This window comes from Podarcis liolepis (genome assembly GCF_965112155.1).
Source record: "Podarcis liolepis genome assembly, chromosome: 6".
In the NCBI taxonomy this organism is placed as follows: Eukaryota; Metazoa; Chordata; class Lepidosauria; order Squamata; family Lacertidae; genus Podarcis; species Podarcis liolepis.
Genome location: NC_139559.1, coordinates 89922667 through 89943549, shown reverse-complemented (window position 1 = coordinate 89943549; position 20883 = coordinate 89922667). Strand labels below are relative to the sequence as shown.

General features: G+C 45.8%; 1 protein-coding gene across 1 annotated transcript in view; it reads right to left on the bottom strand.

Moving 5' to 3' along the window:
- The window catches only part of HMCN1 (hemicentin 1), a 330831-nt gene that overhangs the window by 98052 nt on the left and 211896 nt on the right, over positions 1-20883 (bottom strand). The window contains exons 53-62 of the mRNA XM_083506699.1: positions 18612-18762; positions 18179-18379; positions 16708-16821; positions 13441-13628; positions 12485-12581; positions 9663-9824; positions 7787-7900; positions 6789-6991; positions 4061-4142; positions 1773-1904 (exon numbers count right to left, since the gene is read on the bottom strand). Coding sequence (XP_083362825.1) covers positions 1773-1904; positions 4061-4142; positions 6789-6991; positions 7787-7900; positions 9663-9824; positions 12485-12581; positions 13441-13628; positions 16708-16821; positions 18179-18379; positions 18612-18762 — 1444 coding nt within the window. The remainder of the gene's footprint in view (positions 1-1772; positions 1905-4060; positions 4143-6788; positions 6992-7786; positions 7901-9662; positions 9825-12484; positions 12582-13440; positions 13629-16707; positions 16822-18178; positions 18380-18611; positions 18763-20883) is intronic.

The following is a 20883-nucleotide window of genomic DNA, read 5'->3' as shown; positions in this document are numbered from 1 at the left end:
CAGCATAAAAATACAGTTTTTTCTCTTACACATCCTGTACCCCATCCACACGAACACAACTTATCTCTTTCTTTATCTCTCTCTTATGCACCCAGACAAACATGAACACCTTTTGAAAGCAGTCCTCTCTCCCTCTTCAGGAGAGGAGATGCCAGAATAGGGAAGATAATTGAAAACTTTCAAAAGGCTATTTTCTTCCTTCTAATATAGGTAAAGGTAAAGGGACCCCTGACCATTAGGTCCAGTCGTGGCCGACTCTGGGGTTGTGGCACTCATCTCGCTTTATTGGCCGAGGGAGCCGGCATACAGCTTCCGGGTCATGTGGCAAGCATGACTAAGCCACTTCTGGCAAACCAGAGCAGCACACGGAAACACTGTTTACCTTCCCGCCGGAGTGGTACCTGTTTATCTACTTGCACTTTGACGTGCTTTCGAACTGCTAGGTTGGCAGGAGCAGGGACCGAGCAATGGGACCTCACCCCGTGGCTGGGATTCGAACCGCTGACCTTCTGATCGGCAAGTCCTAGGCTCTGTGGTTTAACCCACAGCGTCACCCGCGTCCCTCCTTCTAATATAGGTTTTTAAAAATAACATAACAATAGATATAGTTTATCTGCTACGAGGGAGAGGCTTGCCAGAGAGGTCTTTTGCTGTTCCTAGTTCCTACACTCTATGGTCTCTCTCTTTCTCCAAATTATTAGAGAAAAACCATAAAAACCAGAGGCTAGAGCAGTGAAAGACGCCCCCCACTGCCTGTCTTCCTGTCTCTTTTGCTGACTGTAGCTCAGTAAATAATAATAGTAATAATAATAGTAATTTATTATTTATACCCCGCCCATCTGGCTGGGTTTCCCCAGCCACTCTGGGTGGCTTCCAACAAAACACTAAAATACAATAACCTATTAAAAGCTTCCCTAAACAGGGCTGCCTTCAGATGTCTTCTAAAAGTTTGGTAGTTATTTTTCTCTTTGACATCTGATGGGAGGGCGTTACACAGGGCGGGTGCCACTACCGAGAAGGCCCTCTACCTGGTTCCCTGTAACTTGGCTTCTTGCAGTGAGGGAACTGCCAGAAGGCTCTCAGCGCTGGACCTCAGTGTCTGGGCAGAACGATGGAGGTGGAGACGCTCCTTCAGGTATACTGGACTGAGGCCGTTTAGGGCTTTAAAGGTCAGCACCAACACTTCGAATTGTGCTCGGAAATGTACTGGAGCCAGTGTAGGTCTTTCAAGACCGGTGCTATATGGTCTCGGTGGCTGCTCTCAGTCACCAGTCTAGTTGCCGCATTCTGGATTAGTTGTTGTTTCCAGGTCACCTTCAAAGGCAGCCCCACATAGCGCGCATTGCAGTAGTCCAAGCAGGAGATAACTAGAGCATGCACCACTCTGGCAAGACAATCTGCAGGCAGGTAGGGCCTCAACCTGTGTACCACATGGAGTTGGTAGACAGCTGCCCTGGACACAGAATTGACCTGCGCCTCCATGGACAGCTGTGAGTCCAGAATGACTCCCATGCTGCGCTCCTGGTCCTTCAGGGGCACAGCTACCCCATTCAGGACCAGGGAGTCCTCCACACCTGTCCGCCTCCTGTCCCCCCAAAACAGTACTTCTGTTTTGTCCAGATTCAACCTCAATCTGTTAGAAACAGGGTCATATCAAGAACCCTGAGGGTCACCTCCACTGTAGCCAAACACAACCCACTTTATTTTCCATGTCACATCTTGTCTGACCATTTAAAATGACCAATGGATATGGAAGCTGCAGAGTGTATTACCGAGGGGCTTCCCGTCCTTAAGCCACGTTATCGTTGGTGGAGGAATTCCAGTAGCGTCACACGAAAAGGTCACAGGGTTACTGATAGTTTCATTGATCCACTCCAGGTCAGGGCCTTCAATGCTGGGGGGCACTGCCAATGAGAACAGTGGTAAGACACAGGCGCATAATAACCCAAAAGGCTCATCTGGGAGAATGAGATGCTCTGACTGGAGACCCCACACTTTGCCCCCTTTTCTCTCTCCAGCCAGCCACAGCTTCCTGTTATGCAATCACCATAAGCACAAACATAATTAAGAAGCACCCCATGCACAGCAAATTCGGTTGATTAACTATATCTAATATGGGTCAGTCTGTCGGTTAAGTCTGCTGACCTTTTACCCGGTGGTCGGCATTGTGGCCACGTAGCCAAGCCTCAACAGTTTTCCGGCGTAGGGTGGAAAGGTACGCTGCCTTCCCCACTATGTCACAGCCGCCCGCGTCATCTGTGCTGGAAGACGGCCCCAGCCAATCAGCTGGCAGGGTGGGTGTGGCCACGGGCAATTTAATCGCTGCATGGACGGATGGACGGACGGCCCGCTCTTCCTAGCCTCTTTGTTGGATCGCCCAAACCACCCGCCCTCTTTTCATGCTTTGCTCGGATATGGCCTTGCTATGGACAATTGTTGGTCGCCATGTTGTTGGAGCCGGGTAGGAATTTTTCCACTTGGCACCGGCCATTTGGTTTTCGCCTACCTAGTATCAATCACCACAACTTTTGTGAGGTTAGGCATTGGGTAAGCCTTTGTTTAGCTGTTGCCTTCACCAGCCCCTCCTCAGTAAGAATATCCTGTTAAAGGGATCCGGGGTGTGAATTCTGTCAAAAGCCTGGACGTAGGCTAGGGCCATGTCACAGCCCCTATAGTATATAAACCTGTGACTGGAAGCACAGGTTTATCAGTCTTTAACATCAGAAGGAATATCTAGACCATGGGAGCATTTCAGCCCTGCTCTTGAGTTTCTTTAAAATCGAAAACAGCTTATCTTGTATTCCTTTCTTTGAATTTGTGCCATTTAGATTTTTTAAACCTTTTTGTAAAGGCAATACTAAAATTTTCACAGCTGAGCCCTCAACTCTTTATTACTGTGCTTGGCTTTCTTCAAGTTAGGCTGTGTCTAAAACTTGCCATTTAGGTTTTCAAACCTTTTTTGTAAACTCAGTTTTAGAAACTGTACCTTTGAGTCCTCAATCCTTTATTACTGCGCTTTGCTTCACCTAGGTCGAGCTAGGATTATAATACTTCAGAATTTTTGGGAGTTTTACCCCCTTTCTTTGAATTTGATCATTTAAAGTTTATGATTTCTCTATTTCCTTCTGAGGAAACTGAATAGTTCAGTGAAACGAGGTTTGTAGCCGGCATCCAGTTAAGGCTTTGTTCAATTCTAGGTTTTTCTAGTTTTTACCTTAAACTTTTTGATTTTTATTATTTATTTTATTTCTATAAGATAATATTTCTAGTCGATTACTTTTTGTTTCAGGGATTTTCACGGTATTTCATTTGTTTTGTGTACTATCTGCTGTAAGTCATAGGGCGCCCCCTATCAGTGGTTTACCCTTCCGTTGACTTCCTGCAGATAGGCAGGAATCAAGATATAGCCTGACTTCACCCCAATGCCTAAGCCAAACCACTCACATCCATAACCAATAACGTTGTGGCCTATTTGAACCCATAAACCAAAATACTCTGTGTCAGTGTGTTTTATTGTTCCCCTGGGAACTTTGGGGCTTGGGTGCCTTGGCACGCAAGTCGCTAAAGTAGGGCTCAGCAAACTTTTTTTGCAGGGGGTCGGTCCACTGTCCCTCAGACCTTGTGGGGGGCCGGACTATATTTAGGGGGGGGAATCCCCCCACGACTCTCCCCCCCCTTCTCCACAGCAGTGGACAAGCCATGGTGGCTGCTTACCTGTGCCTTGCGAGCAGCAGGGGCTGGTGGCAGAGAGGGATGATGAGCGGCGCAAAAGGGCTGGCTCCGGAGAGGGGCTGCTTAAAATGGTGCTCAGCCAACTACGGCTCAACAAAGCCCAGCCCCCTTCCTCCTCTAGGCAGGGCAGGGAAAAGCCAGGAGGAGGGAGGGAGGAGGCGCCACCGCGGTGTGAGTGAGGGAGAGGGGGAAAATTGGCGCAGCCCAAACGATCACAATCCCCGTGCCAATCCATGCGGCAATTCCCAGAGCGTCCATGGGCCAGATCCGGCACCCGGGCCTTAGTTTGCCGACCCATGTGCTAAAGGTTAACATAGTATAAGCTTACCATGAACGTTAAGATGGAAATTTTTATCATCTCGTCCCGCAATATTTATGGCTTTACATACATACTGGCCTGTATCAGACACCTGAGAATACAAGAAGGAAAAGGATATGCCACTTTCCTAATTAACAGCTTCAAATTTTTGATTAAAAAAAAAACATCTTGCTAACAGGATACTGTAATAACAACCACCATAGTGGATACAGTGCTCACACATTATCTTTGGGTGGGGTGGGGGGAATACAGTCTTGTAACATGGGCCATTCAAAAACACATACGATGATCTCATCCTAAGCATACTATCTCAGGCACCATGAGAACATTTTCAATTTTAATTCTGAACTCACATTTTCTATGTTTCTGAAATCACACTGTGATGGGATGATGAGCTGCTTGTGCGTAAAAGCGTAGTCCCTCAGAGTCTGTGCAAGTTCACAAACCTCTGTCTGTGACGGAGCCCCTCAGACATGGTTGCTCTAGTCACTTGCAGATTCCGACAGTGGTTGCTTTCGGAATCGTTTCCAGCATAAAAGCTCCTTAACGGAAACACGTCTTCTGGACTCGCGGCGTGACAGTTTCCGGCGAGGAGTGGGTCTCCCTATGGGAGGTTCAGATACCTCCCCACTGTTCTCGCTGGACGTGTCCCTGAGCCCTCCCTCTTGCTCGCTTTCCCTCAGAGATCCACCTCTCCCCCTGCTGGTTCCTGCTTCAGCTGCTGAGTCTCTCCCAGCCTCCGTGAGCCCTTCCACCAGAGACCCACCTCTCCCCCTGCTGGTGCCTGCTTCCGCTGCTGAGTCTCTCCCAGCCTCCGTGAGCCCTTCCACCACCTGTTCCTCCGATGGCAGTTCCCTGACACACACCATGGCACACACTAAGGCTTTTTTACCATGACCCCAAGCTGACTGTTTTGTAATTTTTTAGTTGGTCCTAATAAAGATATTCTCTTGCAGATTTTTTTTAAAAAAATATTGTTCTGATGTGCTGATTCAGTTGCAAACGTTTTATAAATAGACGAGTTCCCTTTAAAGCTTTATTTTCTTGTTTGCTTTTAAGGCAACAAGGCGAACACTTCTTTTTTCAATCCATGCTCTTGTTTCTGAATAGGAAAGCAAACCGGCTACAAAAATTGGCTGGCATACCAAGGTGAAATATGCGTAAAATAAGCTACTTACATTTCCCATGTATGTCCATGACTACTGATCATGACAATTTATTCAAATATGCAACTGGCCATGCAAAAAAATCAATACATGCAGTGGGGAAGGGAATGAAAACTATCTTCTGTGGTCTGCCAATAACTGAGTATGTAAATGAGGCTCTGCTTATAACCCTCAAGCTATAGAAAGGGCTTTGAGGCTAGATGGTTGGTCCCCCCCCCACCACCAATCATCTCTTCCTTTATCACTCTGCTGCAATGTATTGCTACTTTTGCATTTAAAAAGGTAAACGTAAAGTAAGTCCAGTCACGAACAACTCTGGGGTTGCGGCGCCCCTCTCGCTTTACAGGCCGAGGGAGCTGGCGTTTGTCTGCAGACAGTTTTTCCAGGTCATGTGGCCAGCATGACTCTGGCGAAACCAGAGCAGTGCACAGAAACACCGTTTACCTTCCCGCCGGAGCGATACCTATTTATCTACTTGCACTGGTGTGTTTTCGAACTGCTAGGTTGGCAGGAGCTGGGACAGAGCAACGGGAGCTCACCCTATTGCGGGGATTTGAACCGCCGACCTTCCGATCGGCAAGTGCTAGGCTCAGTGGTTTAGATCACAGCGCCACCCGTGTCTTTTTTTCTTTATTTTTTTTTTTATGCATTTAGCATATGTCAATTGAAGACTCTACGGGAAATGCATCCGGAAGGCAAAATGTATTTCAAGCAGTTAGTGATCTGCATGTAGCCAGTCTGGCAAGCTACACAGGCTATCTATAAAACCGGACAAGTTTGACAGAGTTTCTCTGAAGCTCACAGACTGATCGGCTGCAGGGCTGTGCAAATTGAGGTTACCTGGGGGAGTCACTTTGCCACTTCTTGAGGGCTTCCAAGTCACAGATTGAAGTGCTTGCTTGGTATGTATACATTGCTTGCTGTCTTAAAATAAAACCTTTGATCTTCTTACTCACTTGTGTATTTTGTATTGCTTCTGAATCTCTCATTTTAAAATAATAATAATAATAATAATAATAATAATAATAATAATAATAATAATAATAATTTATTATTTATACCCCGCCCATCTGGCTGGGTTTCCCCAGCCACTCTGGGCGACTTCCAACTGAATATTAAAAACAGTACAGCTTCAAACATTAAAAACTTCCCTAAAGAGGGCTGCCTTCAGATGACTTTTAAAAGTAAAATAGTTGTTTATTGCTTTGGCATCTGCTGGGAGGGCGTTCCACAGGGAGGCGCCACTACCGAGAAGGCCCTCTGCCTGGTTCCCTGTAACCTCACTTCTCACAGTGAGGGAACCACCAGAAGGCCCTCGGTGCTGGATCTCAGTGTCCGGGCTGAACGATGGGGATGGAGACGCTCCTTCAGGTATACTGGACCGAGGCCATTTAGGGCTTTAAAGGTCAGCACCAACACTTTGAATTGTGCTCGGAAACATACTGGGAGCCAATGCAGATCTCTCAGAACCGGTGTTATGTGGTCCCACATTGCCTTTGGTAAGACGAAGACCTAATTCATGTTACAAAAAATGGGCTGCAAGTTTTTTTAAAAGGCAGAATAGCATATACCTCAGCAGCTGTAATATGAAGCATCTGCCCATCAGCTACGATCTCCATGTTAGATGAGGCTGCAACCATCCGCCCGTTCTTGTACCAGCTGATGACAGGAGGTGGAACGGCATTGGATTCGCACTCTAATGTCACCGGAGTTCCCACTCGCACATTCACGACGGAAAGCGCTGCTCCGCTGTGGTCTTTTATGCTGGGAGGGACTTAGTGGGAGGGAATATAAGCAATGTTATTTCCTTGCCTTTCACCAGAAGGAAGAATCGCTACCTTAAAGAGGAATAAGAATAATACTAATAATTTATTCATACCCTGTCCATCTGGCTGGGTTTCCCCAGCCACTCTGGGCAGCTCCCAACATAATATTAAAAATAGAATCAAACATTAAAACTTCCCTAAACAGGGCTGCCTTCAGATGTCTTCTAAAAGTCATATACTGTGGTACCTTGGTTTAAGAGCAGCTTAGTTTATGAACAACTTGGATTAAGAACGATGTAAACCCGGAAGTAGGTGCTTTGGTTTGTGAATTTTGCCTTGGAAGCAGAACATGTTTCGCTTCCTGTTGAGTGTAAATTGAATCCCTCGCTGCTATGGGAAAGCACACCTTGGTTTAAGAATGCTTTGGTTTAAGAACGGACTTCCGGAACGGATTAAATTCATAAACCAAGGTACCACTGTAGTTGTTTATTTCCTTGACATCTGATGGGAGGGCATTCCACAGGGCGGGTGCCACTACCGAGAAGGCCCTGTAGCTGGTTCCCTGTAACCTCACTTACTGCAGTGAAGGAACCACCAGAAGGCCCTCGGCGCTGGACCTCAGTGTCCGGCCTGAATGATGGCGGTGGAGACGCTCCTTCAGGTATACTGGGCCGAGGCCGTTTAGGGCTTTAAAGGACAGCACCAACACTTTGAATTGTGCCCGGAAACGTACTCAGAATGATTAGACATTAACATTTCCCCCACTTTCAATATTATTTCATTTTAAAGCTGCAGAAACACACCATAAACAGTAAGGAAGCTCTTTCTCCTGCTTTCTCCAGCGCTGTTTCTGGCTATGCAGACATATTCTCCACCATCGGACAGACGGGCCCTAGGAATCTGCAGCGTGCGGCCCCCTGAAATGAAGAAGAAGAGTTTGGATTTGATATCCCGCTTTATCACTACCTGAAGGAGTCTCAAAGCGGCTAACATTCTCCTTTCCCTTCCTCCCCCACAACAAACACTCTGTGAGGTGACTGGGGCTGAGAGACTTCAAAGAAGTATGACTAGCCCAAGGTCACCCAGCAGCTGCATGTGGAGGAGCGGGGAAGCGAACCCGGTTCACCAGATTATGAGTCTACCGCTCTTAACCACTACACCACACTGGCTCTGTCAAAGCTGACAGAGCTGTTCAGACAGGTTATCAGATCACCACTGCTTGAACAGAATTTTACAAAAGTTTCATGTTGAAATGCAACAGGGGCAAAAAGAGGGGGGTATGTTTTTAAAAGAGAGATGGAGAGAGATTCATGACAGATGTCATTGCTGCGCATGTGATACACACTGATCTTAGTGTGTTTTTTTAGTTCATAGGCTTGGACCACCACCCAATGAGCCAGACACGCAGCCCTTATCCTATTCCCTGACAGTGGCCAGGCCACACTGTGCCTGAACTACCACTCAGACACGGATGCGTGGGCTTGCAGAGACCACATCCGTACATTTCTGCACCCCAGGCCTCTTCTTTCCACCTCCTTCCATGCCCACAAAAAGCTTCGGGCCCTGCCCTATGGCAGCAGCGAAAGGGTGGGAAGGCAGTGTGTGTTTGAGACAGCCAGGCAACTGTGTCATGGGCGCCTCCGATGCCTCGCCCTGTTGTGGGCATTGCAAGATTTGAAGGGGGGCACCAGTCATAGCTGTCAACTTACAGATTTGAAAATAAGGGACCGGCAGCCTCGAAAACAAGGGATCAGCAGCCAAAATAAGGGATTTCGTATGTTCAGCTTCTGGGCCCCTCCGAGCCAAAGGCAGAAAGCCCAGCCAGCAGCCAAACGAAGCCTCAAGCTGTGGTTCCCACAGCGCAGCAACCCGGCAAAGGGGATGCAGCAAGGAAAACCACTGTCACCTCTCCGCTGGGAAGCGCTGAGCAAAGGCGAGTACCCAGGCAATGCGGCCGATTTGATCGGCACAAGGCATGCAAGCTCCACCCCCCCAGTCGTTCTTAGACTCCTTAATGGGTGAGCAACGCAGCCAAGCAACACAGTTGGAGCTTCCTTCCTCCCTGGCCAACAGGGAGGGAGGGAGGGAGAGGAGCTGCTTCCTCTGCAACCCAGGAAATTTAAGGGACATCATCAATAAGGGACAGCAGCGGGACATGGCGCTAGGATAAGGGACTTTTCCACCAAATAAGGGACGGTTGACAGCTATGGCACCAGTACTGCGTACAGGCACGCACTTCCAGAAAAAAGCACTGTAACAGTGAAGAACGTCAAGATTTCCAATAATAAGTGAGAAAAACAACCCTAAAAATTGTCACATGCCCACCAATGGCCACCAGTGACTTCCTTGTTGTGTTACTGGGTTAGAGAGCAGACTCTGTTCTAATAAAAGAACCAGGTAACAAGAAAGCAATGCTAACTCATCAATTGACTCTTCCAAATAATTATAACATTTCCTTCCAGTTCCTTGAAAGGTTTTAGGTATCTGTGCTTTTCTTCAAATGATATCATACACATGTTATGCCAAATGTATTACTGGCACTGCAGGGACCGATGAAGAAAAACACAGTGAACATAAATTTGGCCTATCAACTTTCCTTGTCAGTTTTGACAAGGTCCTGGGAAAAGAAGTGGAATCACTTGATGGGGGGAAATATCCACCATAGCAGAGTTTGCTCACCTGGCACTATAAGAGCGTTTGTGTTCAAGCTGATGGGTTTTCCATTCTTCAGCCAACTGAGATCAGGAGGTGGGAAGCCAGTGACCTCACAGGTCAAGGAGATGAAGTTATTCACCACAACAGTCAAATTCTCAGGGTTCGTGCCAACAATACTCGGAGGAACTGTCAAAAGATACACAAGCCCAAATTTTATACACTTGCCAGGAAAACCACACTAAGTTTCACTAAGCGACTGGAAAGTAAAATATTGACAGGGTCTTTCCTACCATAATGCTGGAAACCATCTTACGCAGGAGGAAAGCCCAGAAATGTTTTCCTTTGTTTGCTTGTTTACCAAGGGAAATATGTCCAGTGCCGGCCCACCCATGAGGCAAGGTGGGGCAACTGCCTCAGGCGGCAGAATCCACAAGGGTGGAAAATTCCCATTTAGATCTTTATTCCCCATTGTTTCTGACACAGTTTTTCATTCACCCCTTCTTCCTTGGCGGGGAGGTGGGTGCCATTTTGTGGTTCGCCTCAGGTGCCACAATGTCTTGGGCCAGCCCTGGCTATGCCCACACACTCACATCTGCAACACCAGAAGTGGCTGCAACGGTAAGCAGCTTTTGTGGCCGCTCAGGGAATTAGGAGGCCTAGCAAGGATTAGGATAGTGAAAGCACAAGAAGAACAGAACATGAGCCAGAGTTTCCAACAGATGATTTTTTTTGCTATTTTGTACACGGAGAAAAAACATACTTTGGTACTGACTGAGAGCAGAGAGCAAAATAAAGAGTCGAAGCGAAAGCCAGGGGCAGTAAGCTTGTCAATGGATATGGAGAGGGATCAAAGAGTGGAAGGTTTGAGAGCAAAGTTAAAGCGTTCAGTCTTTGACATGTTGAATTTGAGATGGTGATGAGACAACCAAATGGATAAATCAGGCAGACAAGGAGAGATGTGGAACTGGACAGAGGGGGAAAGATCTTGGGTAGAGAGATATAGCTGCGGATCATCAAAATATATTAGGTACTGAAAGGAATGGGAACTGATGAGGTTACATAAGGTAACCAAGAGGAGGTATAGGCAGAAAATATAAGGAAATCAACAACCAAACCCACAGAGCCTTGGAAATGCACTGCAGTTTTCTGAACACAGCATGTATTCTGCTTTAAGTCTCAAGCAATGTTGCCTTGCTTTATCCCTCATTTAATATTAGGAAAGCAGCCATTGTTTTTAAAAGCAGGAAGAAATGGCAGGAAATGCTTCACATCTTGGCGCTGAAGGGAAATAACTCATGCTAGTGAAGGACTATGTTTTTTGCATCAGAAAACAGCACAAACTGGGTGGCCCTTCTCATAAAGATCCCAGCACTGTTTTGCAAGGGAAGTCCCAGCCAAGGATTAATTTCCTACATAGGTTTTTAAGAGAAAGATGGAGCTAAACTAAATGGATCGCTTCATTTGAAATGATAGGCAGGCCTTTTAAAAAACAACAACATGGAGTTCACAGTTGATAAGAAACATTAAGGGCAAACCAGATGCTGTGTTAAATGCATAAATTTACTTCCCCTTCCCCTTCTCCTCCTCCTGTGCAGTCATTAGAAGAAGCTGGGAAGCTTTTGCTTCCGTTTCTAATAAATCGAAGCTTGTTATTTTGTCCAAACCCAACAAAATTCAACTATGGCTTGCTTGAAATAAGTCAAATTCTAACTGTGGTTTATGAAGCTGGCTACTAACATGAGTTTGACTGAACTGTGGGAGGAAGTGGAAGACAGGAGTGCCTGGCGTGCTCTGGTCCATAGGGTCACAAAGAGTCGGACACGACTAAATGACTAAACAACAATTGTCTATGGAGGCGCAGGTTGATTCTGTTTCCAGGGCAGCTGTCTATCAGCTCCATCTGGTACACCAGCTGAGACCCTACCTGCCCAAAGACTGTCTTGCCAGAGTGGTGCATGCTCTGGTTATCTCCCGCTTGGACTACTGCAATGCGCTCTACGTGGGGCTGCCTTTAAAGGTGACCCAGAAACTACAACTAATCCAGAATGCGGCAGCTAGACTGGTGACTGGGAGTGGCTGCCAAGACCACAAAACACCAGTCCTGAAAGACCTACATTGGTTCCCAGTACGTTTCCGGGCACAATTCAAGGTGTTGGTGCTGACCTTTAAAGCCCTAATCGGCCTCGGCTCAGTATACCTGAAGGAGCATCTCCACCCCCATCGTTCAGCCCAGACACTGAGGTCCAGCTCCGAGGGCCTTCTGGCGGTTCCCTCCCTGTGTGAAGGGAGGATACAGGGAACAAGGCAGAGGGCCTTATTGGTAGTGGCGCCCGCCCTGTGGAACGCCCTCCCATCAGATGTCAAGGAAATAGAGAACTATCTGACTTCTAGAAGACATCTGAAGGCAGCCCTGTTTAGGGAAGTTTTTAATGTTTGATGTTTTATTATGTTTTTAATATTCTGTTGGGATCTGCCCAGAGTTGCTGGGGAAACTCAGCTGGATGGGCAGGGTATGTATGTATGTATGTATAAATAAATAAATAAATAAATATTATTTCAAACAAACCACAGTTAATCTAGATTAATCACAGTTTAGGATTTAGGCACAACACTAAGCTGTGGTAAATTGAAATAGAAAGTGAGTTTTTCCAAACTTTTCCTGTGAGCCATACTGCTAGAGCAGAGCAGGGAGAGGAATATGCACACCCGAGGCTTTCCTGCCACAATAAAACCATAGTTTATCACGACATCCAAACACAGTCAATAAAACATAGGAACAGATTTATTTTGCAACTGTTCTTTATATGAATATAATCAGCCAGCATCTTAGAAAATAGCTATCTTACCATGAACGTTAAGATTAAAATATTTTTTGGCACTTCCTGCAGTGTTCTCCACAGTACAGACATACCTGCCCGTGTCTGTCATTTGGGAACTGAGGATCTAGAGGGAAAAGATAAAGACATTGAAACAAGACATTTATTCTAAATTAATAATGTCTAGTCAAATATCTATGCTGGCTCATGCAACCCAGCTAAATGATCAGTATTGGTTATAGCTATTACTACTATGCCTAGTAACTTTATCCTCATCAAATGGTCATTTGCCCGCTGTGGTAAGTTGTCACCACTTAGTAAGCTGCGTTTGCAGGTGCTATATTCCAGGTATATTCTAGGATGCACAGGCTTATTAAAATGTACACAGACAGAAGGAGGAGCTATGAAAGAAGGATGAATACAATTCAGAGGCTATTTGCTGAGGGAAATCATACCATCTCTGAAAAGATGTAATAGCACTGAGTTAAGTACAGTGGTACCTCGGGTTAAGTACTTAATTTGTTACGGAGGTCCGTACTTAACCTGAAACTGTTCTTAACCTGAAGCACCACTTTAACTAATGGGGCCTCCTGCTGCCGCTGCGCCGCCAGAGCACGATTTCTGTTCTCATCCTGAAGCAAAGTCCTTAACCTGAAGCACTATTTCTAGGTTAGCGGAGTGCACAACCTGAAGCGTATGTAACCTGAAGTGTATGTAACCCGAGGTACCACTGTACAGTGAAAGGGAACAGAAACGGCCCATAGGAATCAAACACCATTTATATAAGGAGTGCCTAAGAATATGAAGGGATTCTATCTTACGGTAGGGTAGGCCCACTCAGGAGTTGCTGTCCATAAATGGAAATCCAAGAATCACTGCTTGAAAAAGGAAGGTGCTCTATACAAAGCAAATTGCTTCTGAAGCTAGATCTGGTCCACTGGCTACCATTTGGTCATTCCTCTTTTAACTGAAGTGTCTCCACTTACCTGAAGTGTTCTTCCATTGGCTAAGAATTTGTGCCGGGAGTCTTCAACCAAGAGCTGCCCATCTTTCTGCCAGGTTATGCTTGGATTAGGGCTGCCATTGGCCACACATTCCATCACTGCCATGTTGCTTATCAGCACAGTGACCTCTTCAGGCATGTCCCCATTGGCTCCATGAATGGATGGTGGCACTAGAATCGATGGAAAATGTCAAGGAGGAAGCGTTCTCTTCATGAAATTTCTAACCATCATGTCAAGCGTCTCACATATTTGCACATTTGAATGCAGGCTGAGGAGAAGCCAGTAATGGCAAACTATAGTGGGCAATCCAGACATATTACAGCCATGGCTTTGACATGTATAACCCACAGTGAGTTATAATGTAGCACTTGGACTGGAGCCAATTTAGCTCCGCTGAAGCCTGGCCAAAGTGGATTGAGAGTGAAATAGAATCTGGATTTCCGATTAATACCCCTAGATGCTGAATAGTCTTACTGTGCTTAAAGCCACCATTCATAAACACTGATCAGGACTAAAAAAAACCTTAAATTAGTGTATTTTAGATTTAAATATATTGCAGGAAAAAACCGGCTGAATATTAAATAAAAGAATTCAACAGAGGGGCACCTTTTCAGTGATTAATCTAACACATTTATCAGGGAAACACAGCAGCCCTAGGCCTTGCTGTTAATGAAGGCCTAATTAAAACACACACACACATCCCTACATGGAAAGGCACTGAAACACAACTCTTTTATTACTAGTAGATACAGAGAATGTTACGTGGTCTAGAACAGGAGGCATAGGTTTGCGTGTTTTAAAAATCCCTGTGAGGTCAGTAATGACTCCAAAGGCATAGGGCTTTGTGAAAAAGTGAAATCAATTTTCAACAATTCTCTCATAAGCCAATCAGATATCCCAGTAGATGAACTAAACAGCAGCATGTTTGGACACAAGACCTACCCACCTTGGAAGAATGGCAGATGCAACTAATAGACTATATGGAAATGGCGGAAATGACTGGCAGAATCTGAGACCAGGGAGAAGAGTTGGTGGAAGAAGATTGGAGGAAATTTAAAACTTATTTACAGAAACATTGTAAAATTTTTGAATGCTGATGACATTGAAATGAATTGAAGGGGCCCTAGCAATAAGGTAAAATGTAAGATGGGATTGATAATAGATAAACTAATAGGATATGAATTTGCTGAACCAATTTTTAAAAGGGATACAAAAAAGGGAGACGTGAGGAAGTCAGGAAAATAAGTTAATTACAGATGAGAAATCAAGAAAGAGGGAGCTTTATTTTTTTGTATATGTGCTTTTTCTTCTTTTTTCTTTGTGTTTAATGTTTGTATTTTTGAATTTTGTAACTTTGTATTTTTCTGTTTTTGTATTTTTTCAAATTTTTCTGTTGATAAAACCTAATAAAATATTATTTAAAAAATAAATAAACAGCAGCATGTTTGTGTCACAAATGTGGAAGCAAACAACGGAAAAATAAGCTCATCTACAGTTTTTGCCTCAGCCATGGCACACTGGGATCTCACACCAGAGTCATTTCTGCAGACTGAGAGCTGGACCTGCACATTCGGAAGAACCACAAGGCCCAGCCTTCCATTTCAGTTTCGTTCAGGCGCATTTGGGGGTCTTACTGAAAGCCATGCTTGTCACTGAGAAAGTGATGACTGGTGCCCATTTCGACTGGTAGGATAGAAGACAGGGAGCCCAACACTAGGTGGCGCAAGGGCCAATGAAAGGCGGAGCCAAGTAATTCTAGTTTTGTCCCCATTCTGCTGGGACTGAGGAGGAAGCTGATAGTCATCTGAAGGCAGACTGAGGTTATGGGGCAGTGTCCCCCATTCACTCTAATGGGCCAGCCTCTCCAACTTTGTAACTTTGCAGTTCGAATTGTTAGATTAACATTTGCTTCATTCTCTCTGGATGTTTACATGGAACTGCCTAGGATTGGGGGGGGGGGCAGGGGCAGGGGGAATGATTATGCTGATGACTCAGGGTTTCCCAACCTTGAACAGGCTGCAGGCGTATTTGGAAATCGAAGATACTGTCGTAAGCACCACAAAATGCCTGCTTCACAAAAGAAAACCTTGTGATGCACAGACACACACACACACAAAAAAAGCACACACGGTCCACAGAACGTATTTAGAATGGCAGTTTCACTGTACAATGTTAGTTTGCTAGGTTTTATGGCTTATTTGTTAACTGCCTTGGGAGATGCTTTTTTGCAACGATGAGGTGGGATAGAGATAACTTCAACAATTTTTTGAGATATAAAAAAGGGTGGCGAATGAAGCTCTTGCTTGCCTAGGAGTTCTGTCTGCACAAATGGGATCCTCATGACAGAGGGTCCTGGTTGCGCTCGGGACCCAAGAGCTCACCTGACAGGGTTAAAATGGTGGGGGGGGGAGGAGCAGGAAGTCCTGGCCGTTCCCCTGGGATCATGCCAGGCTGTTTTAGCCAATAGCCATTTGGTGGCGTGATCCCAGAGGCTTTAAAAGCAGCAGTGTGGTGCAAGTGGAGCACTTGGATTTGCACGGCTGAACACTCGCCCACCCTCCCTAGTTTAGGTATAGTCCCTTGGTCTTGCTTTGGTTTGGGTCGCCTGTTTTGGGAATAGGGGCTGGGTAGGATTTTTTCCCATTTGGTAGATTAGCTTTTAGCCATTTGGTTTTCGCCTACCCCTTAGCAAATCGTCACAACTTGTAAGGTGGCGGTTAGGCATTGGCTCAGTTGGATTGTGGGGAGGGGAGGTGCGGCCATCACCTGCCCCTCCAGGAATTAGGTATTCCGTTAAAGGAATCTGGGGGTCCTGGATCTCGTCCGAAGTCCGCTTGAGGGGCTAGGGCCACAGGAACCCCGGAGTGAGCTTAGGTTGGTCCTCATCGACCTTGCTCCCTCGTTTGGTGTCCCCCATTTGACGATCACCCTGAGAGGTGGAGCCAGTTATAGTGGGGAGTCAATGCCTAAGCCAATACCGCTCATGTGATTGTATTTCAATAAGGCTGTGGCCAAAATTTGCCCAAAAACCTAAACTAATATAAGTATCTGTGTGTATTTATTTTGGGGGTGGGTCTTGGGGCCTCGAGACGCAACAGACCCTTCAGTTAGAAAGCCTGTTCCGTTTTTGCACTGATGCTCAGGATCCCTTACAACTCTAAGACTCTTAAAGGTTTTTTACCATGTCCCTTTCCCCACATTAAAAAGGCTAGAGGATGGCTAAAATCGAACAAAGTAAGGTGAGCTCACGAAGCACGCGGACATCATACTGGATGGAATCCTCCCCGGCTTCATTTACAGCCACACACGTGTATCGTCCAGCATCTTCACTCTGCGCCCGTGGAATCTGCAGTACACGACCTCCTAGAAAGAACACAAAAATGAACTTTCCGGCATTCTAAACACAAATCTCTCCCAAGACCTGAATGAATGGATATACTTGTGCATCCCCCCCACCCACAGCCTATCCTAAAATAAAAGCATGCACCGAATTCCATCTGCAGAAGCAGGCATCTGTTTGCAGAGATAACTGAACGTTCATCATGTCTTCCTCCAAAATTAAGTTTTATTTACATTTTGGACCTAACTCATTTTGGGGGGGGGGTTAAGGAAAGATCACAATGCTTTGAAACCAAAGAAAACAATGAGAAAAGGTGTTTTCGTATAATGCATATTGCCGATATAAAAAGTACGCGAGAGCCGGCCAGACACACGCAAAAGTCTTACGGCAGACCCCTGAAATGCTCAGACTCAGATTCTGCAATGTCTCTGGGGCAAGGAAGCTTCAAGGCTGTACAACAGCCACTCAAATCATCTCTATATGTTTGGACTTGGCATGCAGATGGAACAGGAAAAACACAAAAGTAAGGGAGGAACTGATCTCAAAGGTATTGCTCCCCCCCCCCAAAAAAAAATTAGTAGAACGTTTTAATACTAGCAAATTACTTTGAATGCCCTTCCCTGAATTAAACTCTCTACAAAAGACCCTATGTATTGCAATTCTTAGTTTTGTGGTTGCCAGTGTTCATGTGTGTGAATTGGAGGCATATTATCTCTTATTAGCTCACACACAAATTTCTCTACTACAACTCAGAGTGTTGACGGCACATGAAGCCAAGGATACTGGGGTGGGGTGGGGTAGCTAATTTAATTGTTGTAACAAAAATAAATATGCAAGGTAAAAGTGAAATTGCAGGGCATCTCAGCATCCTGCAGCATTCATAAAGGTAAAGGTAAAGGGATCCCTGACCATTAGGTCCAGTTGGGACCGACTCTGTGGTTGCAGCGCTTATCTCGCTTTATTGGCCGAGGGAGCCAGCGTACAGTTTCCGGGTCATGTGGCCAGCATGACTAAGCTGCTTCTGGCGAACCAGAGCAGTGCACAGAAACGCCGTTTACCTTCCCACCGGAGCGGTACCTATTTATCTACTTGCACTTTAATGTGCTTTCGAACTGCTAGGTTGGCAGGAGCAGGGACCAAGCAACGGGAGCTCACCCTGTTGCGGGGATTCAAACCGCCGACCTTCTGATCGGCAAGTCCTTGGCTCTGTGGTTAAACCCACAGCACCACCCGCGTTCGCAGCGTTCATAGGTTTACCCAAATTATTTCAAACAATAACCTTAATATAAAATGCCCTTGAAGAAATGCTTTTCTTAAGACAGTTGAGTGGACATTGGCTGGTTATCTCAATTCATAATTGCTCATCTGTTTAATACAGACCTGGCAGGATCAATACTTTATCACTGGAACTCAGAGGGTAACCGTCTTTATACCATGTGAGTACTGGAGGGGGAACAGCATTCGTCTCACAGTACAAAGAAAGAGGATTATTCATGATCACATCTTTCGCTCCTCCTCCCTGGCCATCCAGCACGTCACCATCTTCCCAGCTTCCAGGCGGTTTTCGGAAATTAGGGGGAACTGTGATAGATGACACGGGCCACAGGCAAGTAGAAAAGAGCAAGACATTTAATCTTTCCTATCCCCTTCAATTTTTGCTCCCAATATACCTAACTGCATGCTAGCCACCCATTTTGCTAATAAATAGTACAAGCAATTGCTCTTAACATATTAAGTAAACAGAGGCATATTTGGGGGTTTTCTTATCACCCAAAGAGATGGATAGGCAGGTGGAAATCAAGACCCTTTTTACCTTGGATGTTGACATCAAACTCCAGCTCATCCTCTCCGGCGATATTTGAGGCTATACAACTGTAACGGCCAGTGTCAGATATCTGAGCTGACTTGATTTGTAGAACGCGCCCACTGGCTTGGATTGTTATGTGGTCATCTGATGCAATAGGCTGTGATTTAATTATCAAGAAGCGTACATGAGAATTCCATCATTATTTTTAAATGCCCGTTAAGTGTTACATGCATAAAACGTGCCCATATTTTGTGACCCACAAAGACAAACCAGTGACGTGGTTTTTGCACTGGAACTGCAAAACCCAGCCTGCAAGGCTTTGCACTGGAGAGCCAGTGTGGTGTAGTGGCTAGGAGTGGTAGTCTTGCAATCTGGAGAACCGGGTTCGCGTCTCCGCTCCCCCACCTGCAGCTGCTGGGTGACCTTGGGCTAGTCACACTTCTTTGAAGTCTCTCAGCCCCACTCACCTCACAGAGTGTTTGTTGTGGGGGAGGAAGGGAAAGGAGAATGTTAGCCGCTTTGAGACTCCTTAAAGGGAGTGAAAGGCGGGATATCAAATCCAAACTCTTCTTCTTCTTCTTCTACTTAGAGAGCTCAAGATTCAAGTGGCTGGCTAGTGCCTAAGAATCACTATGGGGAAGGTAATTGAAAACATGTTGGGCTCAATTACTATGGGTAGAATTAAACATCACACAAAGGAGATCATTGCACATATATATGAACCAAGTGTCTGAAATAGTACGGGAGAGCAATCCTGAAGCCATTTTGACTCTCCCAATGACCTCAAATATTCCTCTGCAGTAAGGGAGGCAAATGGGGAAAGCCTTCCCATTGTCTTTTTGCTTGCAAATCCTGTCTTAAGGGCGTATTTGTGTTTGAATAGTGTGAGCCTGTGACCTGGATTCAGCAACTGAAGTATTAACCATAACTAAAGAATGGCCAGGCTGCCCAGATAATGTAATCAGTGACCATCTTCAGGTATCCTGGCAGACAGGATTTCTGCTGAAGACCGTCTCCTTCTGCGATGTATGCATGATGTTTTGGGGATTGGTCTTGGGCTACAGGGTGGGCAATTTCAAAAGTCTATATAAGGGCTTGTTCAGGGTTCTCCTCCCTCCTGCGTGTGGTGAGTGGGGACCCTGTTGCAACAGTTCCTTGAATAAAGATCAGGCTGACTAGCCACTTTGCTTCTCAATATACCGTATTTTTTGCACCATAACATTCACTTTTTTCCTCCTAGAAAGTAAGGGGAAATGTCTGTGCGTGTTATGGAGGGATTGCCTGCGGGTGGCGTGGGGGATCTGCTGCAGTTGTGAGCAGAGGATCCATGGTTCCCCTTCCTTCCCTCCTCCATGGCTCGCTTTGAAACAGCAAAGAGGGAGAAGAGCCGCTGAGTGGGGAGGAGAGAGGGACAGAGAGCCTGCTTGCTTTAAAGGAGCAAAGCGGGAGAGGAGAGGAGTGTAAGCGGCTCCTGTCCGGTTGGCTCCTTTAAAACAAGCAGGCTCTCTGTCCCTCTCTCCTCCCCACTCAGCGGCTCTTCTCCCTCTTTGCTGTTTCAAAGCGAGCCACGGAGGAGGGAGAGAAGCAGAGCTAGCTTGCTTCTCCTCTTATACCCCTCTTCTGCATTATTAACAGCATCCTTCTCCACCCACCCCACGCGTGTTCCTTGGCCCTTGAGTGCTTTTCCTTCCCTCCCCACTTAAAACGTGGTTACAAAGCATGGATCCTCATGGATCCTCAGGATTTTTGCATTGGGCTACCTCAAACTCACCGTCAGATCACATGTCTGTGGCCACAGCATGAACCACAAAAATCATACATCCACTGTTTCGTTTAGAATATTTTTTTTCTTGTTTTCCTCCTCTAAAAACTATGTGCGTGTTATGGTTGGGTGCGTGTTATAGAGCGAAAAATACGGTACTCTGGTTGGCCTCTGTTATTTTCTCCTACTGATACGGAACACACCTAAGGACTCTCTACGGGCTCTGAGATACCCCATAAGGGAAAGGGAGCGTTTTTTTCTTTTAACTGTTGCATGGGGGGGAGGGAGAGCCTTTGGTGGGGGTGCAGGGTCTGTCCTGGGGGGGGGGAGTCCACTGCACTAGTAATAATAATAATAATAATAATAATAATAATAATAATAATAATAATAATAATTTATTTGTACCCCACCCATCTGGCTGGGTTTCCCCAGCCACTCTGGGCGGCTTCCATAGAAACAAAAAATACAGTAAAATATCACAGATTAAAAACTTCCCTGAACAGGGCTGCCTTAAGA